This window comes from Neophocaena asiaeorientalis, unplaced genomic scaffold (genome assembly GCF_003031525.2).
Source record: "Neophocaena asiaeorientalis asiaeorientalis breed wild unplaced genomic scaffold, Neophocaena_asiaeorientalis_V1.1 scaffold121, whole genome shotgun sequence".
Taxonomy (NCBI): domain Eukaryota; kingdom Metazoa; phylum Chordata; class Mammalia; order Artiodactyla; family Phocoenidae; genus Neophocaena; species Neophocaena asiaeorientalis.
This window is the reverse complement of record NW_020172142.1, coordinates 13,243-31,767: the sequence shown is the minus strand read 5'-3', so window position 1 is coordinate 31,767 and position 18,525 is coordinate 13,243. Positions and strand designations below refer to the sequence as shown.

Below are 18,525 nucleotides of genomic sequence, written 5' to 3'. Positions count from 1 at the left end.
AAAACCATCTATTATCAGAAAGGTAATTTGCTATTGCTTTGAGAAAGTAAATTCCAACGCACTTCAGACCTAGGGTTTAACGGCATTTTGCTTTTGCCATTTAAGATTATTTATATATGTTTCCTCCATTAGCAGGGCTACATGAGGGCCAATTATAATGCCTTTTATAAAGTTCAAAACACGTTTTTCATGTATTATAATTATTTTATCCTATATCATCTCACCTGCAAGTATATCTGTCAAAATACTTAGAAATTGGTTCACGCTCTTAAATGAACTTGCTGTGGCTTGATCTTGGTATCTATTATGTGGACAGGATAGCTGCCATCATGCATGTGGCTTGAGCAGAGTCATCTAAATCTGACTCAACATAGCCCAGTATTCAGCTGATTATTTGTTTCAAATATATAAATCCTTTTGCATACAGCTAATGGCAAAGAGTAGAGGCTTGCCTTAGCAAGGAACACACAAAGCCACCGGGCTGACTTTGGTGTCAGGAATTCCTTTTAAGAAACAGATGGGGTCCTTACCTGGTGGCACAGAGGTTAAGAATCCATCTGCCAATGCAGGAGACACGGGTTTGAGCCCTGGTCCGGGAAGATCCCACATGCCTTGGAGCAACTAAGCCCGTGCGCTACAACTACTGAGCCTGCACTCCAGAGCCCATGAGCCACAACTACTGAGCCTGCTCGCCTAGAGCCTGTGCTCTGCAACAAGAGAAGCCACCGCAATGAGAAGCCTGCGCACCGCAACAAAGAGTAGCCCCCACTCGCCACAACTAGAGAAAGCCTGTGTGCAGCAACGAAGACCCAACACAGCCAAAAATAAATAAATAAATAATTAAAAAAAAAAAAAAGAAACAGAGGGGAGTACAACTGAAACTAACACAACATTGTAAATCAACTATACTCCAATAAAATTTTTTTTTAAAAAAGGCTACACACAGCATGATTCTATCTGACCTCATCATTTTAACCCAGCAAGTATCAAGGCCATCACTGTGCCAGCATGAAAAATATAATAGTTGAAATAAGGAGCACATTATATACATATATATATACATATATATATCTACACACACATATATATAATAGCTGAAATGAGAGCATAATAGATGGACTATAGCTAAAACATGAATTAGAAAATCAGAAGAGCAAATTAAAGAACTCTTTAAAAAACAGAAAATATAAAATAAAGCTATAAGATATGGATAAGAAAAATATTAACACTCAGTTAACTAGAGTTCTGGGAGAAAAAGACACACACACAAATTGAGAGGAAGAACCATTTGAATAAATCGTGGAGATCAATCTCCCAGGATTGAAGGGAAGCCAGAGTGGCTGGACCAGCACAAGTAAAGAGAAAAGGGAGACCATCTTTGCGGGGTATTACAGGCCCTGTTGAAGAGTTGTCGAGTTGGTTGGTTGGTTTTGTTGTGTGTGGGGGAGGGGGACTTGCATTTTTTTATGACGTTTTAATTGACGTATAATACAATCCACTCTTTGTTTTGGGGGCCAAACCTGGCCAGGACATTATAAGAAAGAAAAATTACAAGACAAGATCTCTCATGAACACAGATACGAAAATCCCAAGAGAATCCAATTATTTATTAAAATGATCATAACCATGAGGTCATTTTTTTCCAGGGAAAATACAGGTTGATTTAAAATAAGAAAATCAATCAATATAGTTCACCAAATTAACAGAATAATGGAGGAAAACTACATGATCACTTCAATCGATAAGGAAAAAGCATCTGATAAAATTTAAGTTGGTATTTGATAAAGATACTCCAAAAACTAAGGGAAAAAAAAATCCCTAGAGCTAACATTACAATTCATAGTGAAATATATAGACTCTTTTCAGAAAATAGTAACAAAGTTTTTGAAAGTTGCAATAGTAGGAATTCCTTGAATATCATGAAATAAGTCTTGTATCTGTAGCCAAATTTCTAAGAGTCTCCCTTCACATAGTCTCAGATTCCAGTGTGAATCATTTTTGTCTCCTGAAAGAAAACGGGTGATGGAGGCAGAAGGCTGCTCTAAGGCACCTGCCTCACAAAATGTAGTCTATACTGGAGGAATGGGAGGAGTGCTGATAGGAGGATGACTTTTCCCAGGCCTCCCTAGAGATTTGTCTCCCTAGGTAGACGAAGATGTGGCTGCAACTTTTCTGAAATATTTTTGAGAGGTGTTTCTTGAACTTCTCACCCATGAACGCATAGATAATAGGGTTCACACAGCAGTGGGTGAAGGAAATGGTTTCTGTGACATGGGTGGCATAGATCAACCGCTGGCTCATGACGCATCCATCCAAGATGTGCATGTTGTGCAGGGAAGTAAGGAAAAGTACTACATTGAACGGGACCCAGAAGAGTAAAGAGAAAACCACCACAACGAGCACGAGCTTGATGGTCTTGGTCTTGTTGTGGCTCTGGCAACTCTTCAGCTGGTGCAGGATGCTAATGTAGCAGAACATAAGGATGGTGAATGGGATCAACAGGCCTAAGATATTCATTTCAAAGTGGATGAAGATCTTCCACTTCAGCGTCTCTTGATTGTAATACAAATAACACTGTAGAACACCATCATCAGAGTCTTCTTGGTAAAATACTAGTAATGGGCTGGTGGCCACGAAGGCAATCAGCCACATTGCCAGACTCAGGGCTATGCCCATTCTGGTCGTCCTCACTTTCATGGCATATACAGCACGGACAACTGCCAGGTACCTGTCCACACTCATGAGGGTGACAAAGAACATGCTGCTAAAGAAGCCAATGTAATAAAAGCCAGAGACCACCTTGCACATTACAGTCCCAAACACCCACTGGTCCAGCTGATAGTGGGTCTGAAAGGGGATGGTGAAGACAAAAAGCAAGTCAGACAGGGCCAGGTTCAAGAGGTATATGTCTGTGATGCTCCTCAGCTTCTTGCAGGTGACAAGGACCAGGATGACCAGGCTGTTTCCCAGAAGACCAAATACAAACAGAAGGCAGTAAAAGACGGCAAGAAGCAACTTGCTATCTCTTTGGATAAGTTCCCCATCGCAGGGGCTTGAGATGATATCAGGATAGTAGTAGTCAGTTATTGTCACATTGGGCTCAAGTGTATAATCCATCAAGGCAGGAAGACTTGGCTACAGAGGCACCTAAGAGAGATTCATTTAACAATATTTTTATTTAAAAGTATGGATTGAATTGTGCCTCTCGCCCCTCCCAAGTTCATGTGTTGAAGCTCTAAAGCCCTGTTATGGTCTAACTGTGTCCTTCCATAATTTGTATGTTGAAACCCTACCCCCATTTTGACGGTATTAGGAGGTGGAGCCTTTGCAAAGTGATTGGATTAGGTGAGGTCATAAGGGTGGAGCCCTCATGAATGGGATGAGTGCCCTTGTAAGAATCACAGGAGAGCTTGCTTCCTCTCTCTGCTCTAGGGTTTGTGAGGATACAATGGGAATTTGGCAGTTTGCAATCTGGAAGAGGGCTCTCACCAGAACCTGACTGTTCTGGTACCTTGATCTTGGACTTCCCAGACTCTAGAACTGTGAGAAATAAATTTGTTGTTTGTCAGTCACCCAGTCTATGGTATTCTGTTATAAGAGCCCAAACTGACCAAGACACTCCCAATGTCACTATATTTGGAGACAGGCCATTAAGGAGGTAATTTAGGTTAAATGAGATCATCAGATGGGACCCTAATCCAATCGGACTGGTGTCCTTGTAAGATGAGGACAAAGTGTGAAGGCAGCCCAAGAGGCTCTCACCAGAAATCCAATTTGTTAGCACCTTGCTCTTGGACTTCTAGCCTCCAGAACTGTGAGAAAATAAATCCCTGTCATTTAAGCCACCCAGCCTGTGACATTTTGTGATGGCAGCTTAAACAGACTAATACAGGGGCTACGTGGGACCTCTCTGCCTTTTCTACCCAAATTTTCAAATTTTCTGTAAACTTAAAACTTCTCTAAAAAGTACAGCCTATTAGCACTTTTTAAAAGCTGAAAACTGCCTGGGCTGACTAATACAGAGGGGTTGTGTGGGATAAGAAAAGCCAAAATTTGCAAAGAAAACTTAAATACCTATGGCTGACTAATACAGAGGGGTTGTGTGGGATAAGAAAAGCCAAAATTTGCAAAGAAAACTTAAATACCTATAGTTCTACCCCTCAGAATTAGCAACTGCTAGCATACTGCCATATTTGCTTTTGATTCTTTTCCTTTTCCTCCCTTCCTTCCTTCTGCAATGGAGATAAAGTGAAAGGAAGACTCAACATTTAAAACATGATCATTCTCTTATATTCAGGAAAGACGCATATGCCCTTTTTGGCCAACTGCAGCAATGGCGAAGTTCAGCCGCTTTTCATGTGCTTCAATGGCGACTCGAATCAACCTCTTGAAATCCCTTTCCTGCAATTCTGCCTTGTTTTCAAGCCCCTTTCGATGACTTTCCTAAAGCCATTTTTCGACGATAGGTATCATTTACAACCCTGCAGGTTTGTGAATTGCAGTACCCCTGACCTCCATTTTTTTTCAGGCGGACTCTCAACCACCGCGCCACCAGGGAAGCCCCTGACCTCCATTTTTTAACTTGCTTTTGTAGGAACTGGCCCCAAAAACAGCAGGATTGCTGCAAGCCCTAATCTGATTCCAGGGGCAAGCTGAGCCTTTGGTCAATTCGTCTTCTTGATTGGAAATTAGAGTGACATGTGCCTGTCCAAACACCTAGGGCTTGTTTCTCATTGGTTTCCCCCCTTCCCCTTCATCCTCCGGACAAATTCCAAGCTGTTCGAAACAGGATGTTGAAGGTGCGCATTCTCCAAGTGGGGAGATTGTTAGGAAAGAGGCCGGTGGGGAGAATGCGAGCACCAGGAAATGAGGAGGTGAGGCAACTTTTCCACACTCTTCCTGATCAGACGATGTACCATCCCCTGGGTGTCCCATGCATGTTTCAGCGGTAGAACAGTTCCCCTGCACCTGGAGTTTTGGGACCCATGGAATGGGGGGCAGGCAGTATTACTCTTAAGTGGCTACATTTGCTGACCCATCCTCACCAATTCTCTCAGCCCCACCAGTGCCCAGCCTTAGGTCTCATCCAGATGTGGTTTTAGTGTGGTCAATCCTGGTTGCATCACACCCCCTGAATGTATTTTGTAAGTATTTATCTGTCTCTCACTGTGTTTGATTTTTTTTTTTAATTTTCTTTATAATGGGGTATAGCTGATTTTCAATGCTCTGTTTCTTGCTGCTGTACATCCACTTACAGAGAGACATTAATAAATTCGTTTCAGAAAACAAACAAACAAAAACATGATCATTCTCCTCAAACTGATATTTATATTCAAGGCAATTTCAACCTAAACTTATTATTTTCCCAAGGCATTTGATTATTGAACATTCAGACATCCCTATCCACTATGCCACATTTCTATAGCTTGAAATGCCAAGCAAGTTAGCCATTTAAAAAATATTAATTTCACTATGTATGCAAAATAGATTTTAAAATAGTTTCTGAAGTACGGAGGTGGGTCTTTTTTTATGTGGCCAGCAACTTTCAAAACAACAGTCTCCCCTCCTACATCTTCCTCCCTACTTGTCTTTTACAGTTATTTTTAAAAACAATTTCCATTTCATGGTCCTTCTCTTCTCTCCTAAGATCCTGGACTATGAGGAGGTCTTCAACTCATTTTCTTCCCCAGATCCTTCCTACTGACGCCCACTCCACACTTCGCCTGTGCTCTTTTATCCTTAAAATCTGTGGAAAGTATTAGCAAGCTCTACCATTTATCACAGTGGACCAGGAATTTTAGATGCATCACCTCATTTATTCCTCTTGAATCCCTATGAAGCAGGCACTAATATCTCCTTTCTATTCCTGCAGTTACGATCATACCGAATCTCAGCTTCTGTCCAGTGCCTGAAGTTACACAGAGGGTGAGAGATTAGAGCCAGGACTCAAAAACCACATCTGTCTACTCCAATCCTTGTTCTTTTCCATATTTCTCTATTTCGTGTGTTTAAAGAAAAAAAAAAAAGAGTAAAAAGCTCTTACCTTTTAGAATCTAGACAACCTGACTTCCAAGTTCTAGATTAGTTTGTAGCAGAGTAAACTTGGACTTGTTTTTCAAACTGAGTTTCAGGTTCCCCTCTGTGGAAGGGGGCTAAGAACGCTTTTCAGGGGTTGGTGGGACGTGCCTGAAGTCATTGAAGTTAGCATCTAGTTGGGGATGAACGTTTGCCTGCCAGCTTTGTTCCTTGAGAACAATACCCACATGTCTTCCCGTTATCTCACAGATGCACTGTACACAGCAAATGGACAGACTCCTCCCCAGATGCCTGGTGACAGGAGGGATCTTTTCTTATCCACCTTCCCACTCTTGGAGGGGCTTTGACACCCTCCTAGCATCCTGCAGAGAAAAGTGGCATGGCTTTCTTTCCTCCACCAGAGCCACAGACAGCTATTAAGATATATGCAGGGTTTGTAAACTCTGGGGATATGCAAAGAAAAAAAAAAGTCACCTCTTGTGCCAGATTTCTGAAGTCACGGTGTTCCCTTTGCCTGCCCCCAGGGACATAAAACTGTCCCTGCTTCATACATCCTTCTTCCCCAAGGATGCTTAGTAATACATACCTTAATTAGAGCCTTCTTTCCAGAGGTTTTCAGTGTTGCTAATTCCCTTTTCTCAGAGTCTGCGCTGTCATGTGTTCTGCTCAGAGGAGAACAACTCCTCTGCAGGTATCTTATCTGTGGTGAGTGGCAGAATAGGGGTGGGTCTACTATCGCACCCTGCAGTGATTTAAAAAGTTTAAAAAAATGATCTCATATAGAGAACAAACTAGTGGTTACCAATGGGGAGAGGCAAGTGGGGAGGGGCAATGTAGGGGTAGGGAATTAAGAGGTATGAACTCTTAGGTATAAAATAAGCTACAAGGATATCATGTACACATGGAGAATACAGCCAATATTTTATAATAACTATAAATGGAGTCTAACTTTTAAAAATTGTGAATCACTATAGTGTACACCTGTGATACGTAATATTGTACATCAACTATACTTCTTTTTTTAAAAAACTGCTTAAAAATCATATATAGTGACAGCACACACACAAAAACTAAAAATTAAAAAATAGATCTCACCAAAGAACACATACAGATGGCAAATTAGCATGTGATAAAACATTATTTCACTAGGGAATTGTACATTAAAGCAACAGTGAGTTACTGCCACACACTTGTGATGTGGAAGAATGGCTAAAATCAAAACACCAAATGCCGGAGAGGGAGAAGATTAAGAGGAGCTCTCATTTATCGCTCATGGAAATGCAAACTGGTATAATCACTTTGGAAGACAGTTTGGTAATTTTTTATAAAGCTAGAATAGGCTTACCATATAATCCAGTAATCATGCTCCTGATTTTTACCCAAATGAGTTGAAAACATATCCACACAGAAACCTGAGCATGGCTATTTATAGCATCTTTATTTATAATTGTCAAAAATTGGAATTGACCAAGATGCCCTTCCATAGATGAATGGATAAACAAACTGTGGTAATGTATATAATGGCATGTTATTCAGTGATTTTAGAAAACCAGCTATCAAGCCACAAATAGAAGTCTTAAGTGTATATTGTTAAGTGAAAGAAGCCTGTATGAAAAGGCTACATGCCATATGACTCCAACGATAGGACATTTTGGAAAAGGCAAAACGATTGAGACAGTAAATGATCAGTGGTTGTCTGGGGTTCAGGGGCAGGGGGATGATTCTTCCAATCCAAGAGCACGAGATATCGTTCCATTTCTTTGAATCATCTTCAATTTCCTTCATCAGTGTTTTATAGTTTTCAGAGTATACGTCTTTCACCTTCTTGGTTAAAGTTTATTCCTAAGTGTTTGGTTTATTTTTGTGGTACGCGGGCCTCTCACTGCTGTGGCCTCTCCCGTTGCGGAGCACAGGCTCCAGACGTGCAGGCTCAGTGGCCATGGCTCACGGGCCCAGCCGCTCCACGGCATGTGGGATCTTCCCGGACCGGGGCACGAACCCATGTCCCCTGCATCAGCAGGCGGACTCTCAACCACTGCGCCACCAGGAAAGCCTCTTTCCTAGGTGTTTTTTTAATGCAATTTTAAATGGTAATTTTTTAAACTTTCTCTTTCTGATATTTCATTTTTCGTGTGTAGAAACGCAACAGATTCTTCCTTACGGTGGCAAGAAGAGGTGTTTCAGGAACAGAACTGTGAAGTGATGAACACATGGTTTATTTCTGCTGGTTGAGACCAGGCCAGTGGGATAAGTTCGGTCATCTGCATGGCAGAGAGTCTCTTGCCTCAATATCGAGAGGCAAGAACCTAACTGGGCCTGACAAAACCAGACCAACTTGGTTAACTTACACAAAGGTCTACAGCCACAAACACCTTTACTGTGGGGTTCAGGCTGTCCCAGGAAGGCAACAGAGAAAGGGGGCCCATCCCTCTGGCTTTTGTGGTCCAACAGATAACAAGTGACAAACTCTCCCCACCTGCCAATCATAGGTGCTCATCACCCTCCAATGAGGAGCGGGAAGTGAGGAGAGAGGTGGAACCAGAGCTGTCCTTTCCAATACTGCTCCCCCTCCTGGAGGGATGTCGAAGTTCCTCGTGGAAACACAGGGCGCGAGGTAAGAATTCTCACATGCAGATGACGCCCATCACTGTTACACTTCAACTTCTTTCTTTAGATGCAATTTAGAATGCTTATGTACTCCTGTATGCCTTGTTTCATGACCTCTACATCCAATCTCTTTTGTCTGCAATCTCATCTCATAGAAATATCTGCTGGTGCCTGAGTTCATATCTAAGTAACTCCCCTCACCCACATCATTTACATGCTGATGCAGTTTGGGGAAAACCTCAGATCTTTTATAAGAGTTTTGTATGTGATAAGCAAAGATCAATGGTTCACAGAAAGTGAGACTCAGGGCCCACAGATATTGCTGATTCACATCACAAGGGCGGGAACTATGATACCTGTTTCACCTGAAGTTGTGGAAGGAGCCGTGGACCTTTCCCCAGCTCAGCCAAGCAGGCCTAAGGGACTTGGTGGAATTCTCCCAAAGCCGAATTCCAGGATGGGCTAGAATGACAGCATGGGACTTGGCGCAGATGTCCTTGCTTTATGCAGGGTAACTGAGTAGGGGCTGAGGGAAGTCAGGGGGAGTGGGCTGGCCTCCATCCTGCATGTTTCCTCAACTCCACAAAACTGGGCCACCTGGTAGAGGCCAAGTTTGACTGAGTGACTTGACTTGGGAAGAGGTGATTCTGGGGCTCATTTATACACCAAGGAGTCTTTACTATGAGATTGCATTTAGGGTCCACTTGGATAATTCAGGATAATCTCCCTATCTTAAGATCCTTGACCTAATGACATCTGCAAAGACCCTTTTTCCAAATGAGGTTACTTTTACAAATTCCAGAGATTAGGACTTGACATCTTTGGGTGGCCTTTATTCAAATTACTATAACCTGGCTCTAAAGACACAGACTGTGACAGAGTTATTAAAGAGGAGCCTTCGTTCCTCACCTTTGGGCACACGGCAGGGATCCTAGCATCCTAGAAGAAGGTACCAAACTACACAGACAAGGTCATGTAAGGCCCCCAGAATCAATGGTCTTTCCAAGTCCACCTTCTGTTGCACGGAAACATTCACCAGGTTCTGGAAGGAATACCCTCAGGGATGGACATTTTTTTAAAAAAACGTTTGACAGAGGTAAGAGAAAGAATTTACATTCTCTAGGACACAGAAATGCTAGATTGGATCTACCAGCGAAGTCCCATGTAAGTCTACCAGAGAAGTCCCATGTAAGTCCAACTCTGTCATGTCCCTCCAAGAATCCAGAAGACTTCCCTTCACCTCAGAATGAAAAACATTGATGAAGGAAACCCCGAAATTCTTATAAAGTGCTGTGCTGGGGACTGACTATAGTTGAAATGGGCTCACAGCACCACAGTCAGTGGGGACAGTAAGAGCCTGGGGTGTTGAGGCAGGACAGCTAACTACTGCCGTTGTTAGGGCAGAGTGTGGGGTGGGCAAGCTAATCACAGATTGGGACAACACGTTGGGCCAATGTCTCTGGCTAAGTGGGTTAATCATGGGATTCATGGGAACAAACTAACAGGCAGTTACAGATATTTTGCTTGATTTGCGCATCCAAGGAAATTGATCTGGCAAAGAGATCTAGCCTTAGCTTCATGTTAGAGATGCAATCATGCAGTCCCCAGATGTGCATCAGCACAGAGTCAGAACTCCTTTAAAGACAGGAAAGATGGGAGGACATCTTCCGAAATGTGAGTTATCTTCCTAGATATCTGACAACCTTGGACAGCTGGTTCCCCTTGAGCCTCCTTTGCTATCAGAAGCAGCTCCACCTCCTCTGGCAGACTAGGCTAGCCTCCTCTCACTTTAAGATCTTACAATAACCTCCTCAGAGGCAGTTACCTTGCAATAGGATATCAATTCTCCACTTGACAAATAATAGATCACAGCATCTTCTATCTCCTTTCCTCCAAAATGAAAAGAAAGAAAAGACTGTGTTTAAGTCAACTCTCAGTGTAAATGCATACATTAGTACTATCACATATACTTGCCATAGAGCATTGGGCAGAAAGTGACCTCAGGTCATCAAACCTAACTCTTTCTTTATAAATGGGAATATTAAGCCCAGAAAGGAAGTAACTCCCCACAAAAACACTCAGTAAGTTGGTGGTTGAGCCAGAGACAGAACTCAGGTCTTCTGAAGCATAGCCTAGGGTTCTTTTCACATGACACTGTATTTTAAAAATTCTCATGTGATAGTATTACAGAGTTGTGGATAAAACTAGGGGGAATCTTTTTGGGTTTTCTACTTTTTCCGACTATAAGTCCACCCATGATTTTCAGGGTACAAAAGCATTTGCTTAACAAAAAGTGGTAGGCAGAAACCTGAGTTTAATAAAAGCATATGTGTTATTGATAATAAAGCCAGTTTATCAGAAACTTTTTTGCCATCTATATAATTTAATTTTCCACATAGATTACCCCCCAAAAGCTACAATAAATAGATTTTTTTTCTTACTGCTAAATATTTATTTCCTGTATAAGAGTGGTCAGGAACATTGCCTGCATACAATCAAAGGTACAACTGCAATATTGCTTTGAAGTGTTGAACATGGAGACACATGTGTGGTTAATAGTATAATATATGTACTTTTAGTTGCATTTTCAGGAAACTTATGCTATATTGTATGCATGACCTGATTAGACTTCTTAGCCTGTAACAGGGTTCTTTATTCCAGAATTTACCTTCTACTAACATTTTTGGTTTTTTTCAACACTACAAACACTTACTGAGGACCTAGCATATTCCCAGCACTGCTCTAGTCATTAGAAGAGATAAAAAGGTGAAATTATATGATTCCCCCCTTTAGGGGTTTAGCAGACAATGGTACTTTCATCACAGGAGTCCCAGGAGGTAACGGCTCTCTGAAGAATGATGAATAATGAAAGGAAAAAGTCATTGTGAAAACTATGTAGAAATCCAGGAAAATCTTTATGATTAGAAAAGCAGACTAAGGTGGCATATATGCTACGTTTGTCTGTGCCAAGACACGGATGGATGTGATCATATTCTAGAATGAAACAAGCAGAAATTAAAGTCAAATATTAGACTGTTCTTTATTTTGAAAGTTTTCTTTAATAATGATATGTTGTCGGGACTTCCCTGGTGGTCCATTGGTTAAGAATCCGTCTTGCGACGCAGGGGATGCCGGTTCGATCCCTGGTCAGGGAACTAAGATCCCACATGCCACGGGGCAACTAAGCCTGTGCGCCACAACTAAAGAGCCTGCGTGCCACAACTAAAGAGCCCATGAGCTCTGGAGGCTGCGTGCCACTACTACAGAGCCCATGCACTCTGGAGCCCGTGCACTCTGGCTGCAACTAATAAGCCGCACGTTCTGGAGCCCGCACGCCACAACTAGAGAGAAGCCTGCGCACTGCAGTGAAAGATCCCATGTGCTGAAACTAAGACCCAATGCAGCCAATAAATAAATATTTTAAAAATAATATGTTGTCTTTTCAATAATAAGTTTTTAGGAAATAGAAAGTGGCTATCAGTGACAAATTTAAAGCAGGTAAGTTTCCATTTTGTAACTGATTAAGTTGTAGGTTAATTTACTAATCCACACTTGGAATTCTCCCAATGACAAAAAGCATCTACATGACAAGAAGTCGTATACAAGGCAAGTCTGAGTTTATCATTATTAAGCATATGTTGGGGAGAAAAACAGTTTCCTCTACTCTCTTAGGCTCAGTAATTGAAGGTCTATAAATTAAACTAACAAAAGACAGATTAAGAGGAGAAAAGACATAATTTTTATTAATGTTTAGGTGCATGGGTGTTCACAGGAAAGGAGTGAAACTCAAAGAAGCAGTTAGACTTGGGGGCTTATGTACCATTTTAACAAAGGAAAGGAGGTTTGGGCTTCAAAGGATGATAAATTGTGGTAAAGTGACAAGGAAATATGTGAGAGAACTAATAGAAGATAAGAGCTATTTTAATAAGGTCTGTTTATGCAAACTAAACTTGGTGCCAACTTCTTATCTTTGATAATAAGAGGCACTTTTCTTTTTCTGGTACAGAGTGGGCACCTTTCTCAAAGGGAAATGTATGCCCTGATTTTGGTATACGAGGGAAGGGCAGAGAACTCTTCCTGTATTGATTGATTCTCAGTTGCCTTTAACTGAAAATAATCCTTATACTAAAGTAGCATATTTTGGGGTGGCATATTCTGACTTCACTTAATAATATCTCCATTTTGTGAGTACCCCTCATGAGTCAGCCATAGCTTATATATTTCGCCCTTGGTGGGGTTATGGGAGTGCCCTGGGCTCCTCTTTTAAGCTTCAGGTTGAGACTGAGGTTGAGACTGCTCCAAGACTGAGCACTAGCCCTCAGGCAGTGGACATTTCCATCGCTGGTGAAACCTGTGCTCAGGTTGTGTTGTCTTAGGGTGGGCACCTTTGCATCTCTGTACCTATGGGTATTGTCTGTTTTACTGATTCCAAATTCTGTGGGAGGAACCTAGGGACCAGGATGTTTGGCAAAGACAGGATGCTTTGCAGCTCATGGGCATATGGAGAACTCTTAAAGGGGAGCTAGGAGGACTTCCTCCCCTGCCCCAGGAAAAGTACTCCCAAGTTAAGGGTGAAGGTAGAGTGTTAAGATGCTTCTCTTTTTCTCTCCTGATACCATTCACTCCTGTTCCCTGCATATAAGAGGAGTTTATGAAATAATGCATTATTCCTCTTTTGTTTTTTTCCTGTATTAAAGCTTGGTTCAGAATATCCATTTTGGAACCAGGCTGGGGACACCTCTATTCTAGTTTCCTTGATGACCAAAGGCACAGTAACATCAATATGATCTCCACCAACCTCTGTTTTCTTTTTAGCTACTCCCAGACCCCAAAAGGCCAAACCAGCTCCTAAAAGAGATGCTGAACCAGTCACACCAGCATTTCACTTACACTAAATCCAATTCTCAGATCAACCCTGCAGATATTTTAGCCAACTTTTCCAAGATCTGCACAGCTCCTAAGAGGCAGAACTGGTACCAATCCAGGTTATACTGTCCACTTGGACACCAGTGCCCCTTCTCTCACATCCATCAATCCTCATCAGAAATAGAGTAAGCTACCCAAAGCCATCAGGGCAGTCAGAATCAACTTCCTTCTCCTCTGGGCTGCCAGAAACCCTTGCTTCTCATTGTAGATCTTGTCCACATCCACCCTCGTGTTCTTTGGACTGTCTTCCTCCCCAGACTCAACTCACATCTTGCCCTTTTTTTTTTTTGGTCTCCACTCACTACTTCCAAGGCAGGCAGCAAGAGGTAGGTCTTAGAAAAGGCAGGATGAATTAGACCCAACAGCTTACAACAAAGAGGACATAAGTGTCACCTTCTCTTCTCGTCAGTTTTTGTCAGGGTCACATCCCAGGGAATTTGTGGCACCTGAAGGCTTTGGAGTCACACAGACCTGAGTGAAATTCCACTCAGCGATTTGCTTGAGTGTTTTATTTTACCTCTGTAGCCCTCATCATTTTCATCTGTACACGTCAGGTGATGATCCCTTTCTCAAAAGGTTAAGAAGATAAGCAATTTCCTCTGAAGACATCTAGCACCAAGTATGTGTTAATAACTACACTTTATATTAACCACCAAGGTGATCCTTATCATTTTACCTTCGTAGTTTTCCATTTGCTAGGCATGAAAGTAAAGATTTTTTAGCTTATTGTTTTGAAATAATATCCAGAAAAGGTTGCAAGAATATACAAAGAATTGCTATATTCTTCTCCAAGATTCACCAAGTGTTAACATTTTGACACATTTGCTCTTTCTCTCTCTATATATGTGATATATACATATTTTTTTTCTAAATCAGCTGAAAATTTTGGCATCATGTTTCTTCATCCCTAAACCCTTCAGTGTGAATTTCTTAAAAACAAGGACATTCTCTTACGTCACTGTAGTACTGTTATCAAGAAATTTAACATTAACACAGTACTACTCTCCAAGAAGTCTATTTTACAATCTCACCAATTGTCACAGTAATGACCTTTATAGTACCTTTTCATCCCCTGGTTCAGGATCCAACCCAGGGTCATGCAAGGATTGTACTGTCAAGTCCTTTTACTCTCCTTTGGTTGGAAACTGTGCCTCTGCCTCTCTGTTTTTTAAGACATTGACATTTTAAAAAGAATACAGACCAGTTATTTTTCAGAATGTCCCTCAATTTGGATTCGCCTGATGTTTCCTTGTGATTAGGTTCAGGTTAAACATTTTTGGCAGGAACACCACAGAAATGATGAGTCCTTCTCAGGGGACACATGATGTCCATTAGTCCAGCGTTCGTGATATCAACCTTGTTCACTTCATTCAAATGTCCACCAGTAGTAAAGTTGCTATTTTTCCCTTTACTTAATAAGCCATTTGTGAGAGATTCTTTGAGATCATGTAGATATCCCATTTCCCATCAAACTCCCAGGGTGCTGTTCTGGAAGCTTTTGCAGAATAAGTTCTCTCAGAGATGAAACATTGAAAAAGGTCTGTACTGCCTGGGTTCAAGAGGCATGAATTCTCAATTTCACCAATTTCCTGTGTGGAAGCCTTGTGGTTAGTGACTCAGGGAGGCGTGGGCAAATTGGAGCCTTGTGGTCCAGGAGCTCTCCATCCTGCACCAACACCAGAGACAGGGTGGGGCCAGGGGGCCAGGAGAGAAGCCTCCAGCAACAAAGTGGAGGTGTGCTAGAGACATCCCATGCCTACACAGTAGAGTGGGCCTCAGGTTCATGAACACAGAGGCTTTCTTCCTCTGCCCCTACAATCATGCTCTCCATCCATTCCTTGTGAGTGTGTGAGACTCATCTAATCTGGGGGCTTTAGCAGACATGCACACATCACCGAAGATTCCCGGGAGGATTACTGGAGGAGCCATGCTTCATTCCTCTGCCTGGGGAATGCATGAGCTAAGCCCTTATCATGAGAACAAGGAAGAAATCAAATGTGCAGTTTTGCAAATCGGGGAGTCAAAGATTGTTAGATATGGAGGGTGTCAAGAGTTTACCTTAGCCTTCATAAACTTTCAGGGAACTAGGATCATTATCAAATAAAAAATATAGGCCAACCTCACCAATGAAGACAGAGGTAAAAAAAACCTTACACAAAATAATACCACACAGAATCAAGCAATGTACAGTTTGTACATCTTGACCAAGTTGGATTTATCCCAGTAATGAAAGGTTCCTTTTTCATTAGAAAAAAATTATAAGTGTAATTCACCACATTAATAGATCAATGGAAAAAATCTGATGATCAAATGGTCATCTCAATAGATGCAGGAAAATCGATAAAATTCAGTGTGTATATGGAGCAAGTGAAACTCTCCAACTCTGCTGGTGGGAGTGAAAACCATTGCAACCACTTTTGAAAATGGTGTGGCATTTTTCTACTAAAGTGAAACATGCACATATTCAATGGTTTATCAATTCTACCGTGAAGTATATATTTAACATAAACGTATATATTTCACTAAAGACATGTATTAGAATACTCATGGCAGCACTGTTCATAATAGACTACTGGAAACTACCCAAATGCCCATCAATCGTAGGATAAATAGATTCCAGTATATTCACACAATAAAATACACTAAAGCAATGAGAATTGATGATCTACAATTGTATAAAATAGTATAGGTGAATCCACTAACATAATGTTGCACAAAAGAAGCCAGACACAAAGGCAGCATACTATGACTCCACTTACATAAGGGACTAAAAAACAGGTAAAACTAATCTATGGTATCAGAAGATTGGTTACCGGGCTTCCCTGGTGGCGCAGTGGTTGAGAGTCCGCCTGCCGACGCAGGGGACATGGGTTCGTGCCCCGGTCCGGGAAGGTCCCACATGCTGCAGAACAGCTGGCCCCATGAGCCATGGCTGCTGAGCCTGTGCGTCCGGAGTCTGTGCTCTGCAACAGGAGAGGCCACAGCAGTGAGAGGCCCGTGTACTGCAAAAAAAAAATTACCTTGGTGGGTTGAGTAATAAGATGGAAAGGTGTGACTTGGGAGCTGGTGATATGCTATTTCTTGATCTGGGTGCTGGTCACACAGAGGGTTCCATTTGTAGAAATACATACATTTATGACATAGGCATCTTCTACATGTATATTACACTTCATTTTTTAAAATTGGAGTATAATTGCTTTACAATTTTGTGTTGGTTTCTGCTGTACAATGAAGTGAATAAGCTATATGTATACATATATCCCCTTCCTCTTCGACCTCCCTCCCCCCCCACCCCCCATCCCCTCCCTCTTGGTCATCACAGAGCACCGAGCTGAGCTTCCTGTGCTTTATAGCAGGTTCCCAATAGCTATTTATTTTACACTTGGTAGTGTATATACGTCAATCCTAATCTCCCAATTTGTCCCAGCCTCCCCTTCCCCCACTGTGTTCACAAATCTGTTCTCTACATCTGAGTCTATATTCCTGCCCTGGAAATAGGTTCATTTGTACCATTTTTCTAGATTCCACATATATGCATTAATATACAATGTTTGTTTTTCTCTTTTGGACTTACTTCACTCTGTATGACAGACTCTAGGTCCATCCACGTCTCTACAAATGACCCAATTTCGTTCCTTTTTATGGCTGAGTAATATTCCATTGTATATATGTACCACATCTTCTTTATCCATTATTTGTTGATGGATGTTTAAGTTGTTTCTACATCCTGGCTATTGTAAATAGTGCTGCAATGAACACTGGGATACATGTGGCCTTTTAAATTATGGTTTTCTCAGGGTTTATGCCCAGTAGTGGGATTGCTGGGTCATATGGTAGTTCTATTTTTAGTTATTTAAGGAACCTCCATACTGTTCTCCACAGAGGCTGTATCAATTTACATTTTCACCAACAGTACAAGAGGGTTCCCTTTTCTCCACACCCTGTCCAGCATTTATTGTTCCTAGATTTTTTGATGATGGCCATTCTGACCAGTGTGAGGTGATACCTCATTATAGCTTTGATTTGCATTTCTCTAATAATTAGTGATGTTGAGCATCTTTTCATGTGCCTCTTGATCATCTGTATGTCTTCTTTGGAGAAATGTCTATTTAGGTCTTCCGCCCATTTTTCGATTGGGTTGTTTGTTTTTTCGATATTGAGCTGCATGAACTGTTTGTATATTTTGGAGATTAATCCTTTGTCTGTTGATTTGTTTGCAAATATTTTCTCCCATTCTGGGGATTGTTTTTTCGTCTTGTTTATGGTTCCCTTTACCGTGCAAAAGCTTTTAAGTTTCATTAGGTCCCACTTGTTTATTTTTGCTTTTATTTTCATTACTCTAGGAGGTGGGTCAAAAAAGATCTTGTGGTGATTTATGTCAGAGAGTTTTTGCTATGTTTTCCTATAAGAGTTTTATAGTGTCCAGTCTTACATTTAGATCTTTAATCCATTTGAGTTTATTTTTGTGTATGGTGTTAGTGACCACAGGTGCGTGGGTTCATCTGTGGGCTTTCTACCCTGTTCCATTGATCTATATTTCTGTTTTTGGGCCAGTACCATACTGCCTTGATTACTGTAGCTTTGCAGTACAGTTTGAAGTCAGGGAGCCTAATTCCTCTAGCTCGTTTTTCTTTCTCAAGATTGCTTTGGCTATTCAGGGTCTTCTGTGTTTCCATAAAAATTTTAAGATTTTTTGTTTTAGCTCTGTGAAAAATGCCATTGGTAATTTGATAGGGATTGCATTGTATCTGTAGATTGCTTTGCGTAGTAGTTATTTTCACAAGATTGATTCTTCCAATCCAAGAACATGGTATATTTCTCCATCTGTTTGTGTCATCTTTCATTTATTTCATCAGTGTCTCATAGTTTTCTGAGTACAGGTCTTTTGCCTCCTTATGTAGGTTAATTCTGAGGTATTTTATTCTTTTTGTTGAAATGGTGAATGGGATTGTTTCC

General features: G+C 41.4%; 1 protein-coding gene across 1 annotated transcript; it reads right to left on the bottom strand.

Annotated features, from left to right (window-relative positions):
- Positions 1-1,756: 1,756 nt before the first annotated feature.
- CCR8 (C-C motif chemokine receptor 8) lies at positions 1,757-6,724 on the bottom strand. Its single transcript, XM_024754131.1, has 2 exons — positions 6,623-6,724; positions 1,757-3,147 (listed from the first exon to the last, which is right to left on the bottom strand). The coding sequence occupies exon 2, from the start codon at positions 3,115-3,117 to the stop codon at positions 2,056-2,058; it is 1,062 nt and encodes a 353-aa protein (XP_024609899.1). The 5' UTR covers positions 3,118-3,147; positions 6,623-6,724; the 3' UTR covers positions 1,757-2,055.
- Between the last annotated feature and the right edge of the window lie 11,801 nt (positions 6,725-18,525).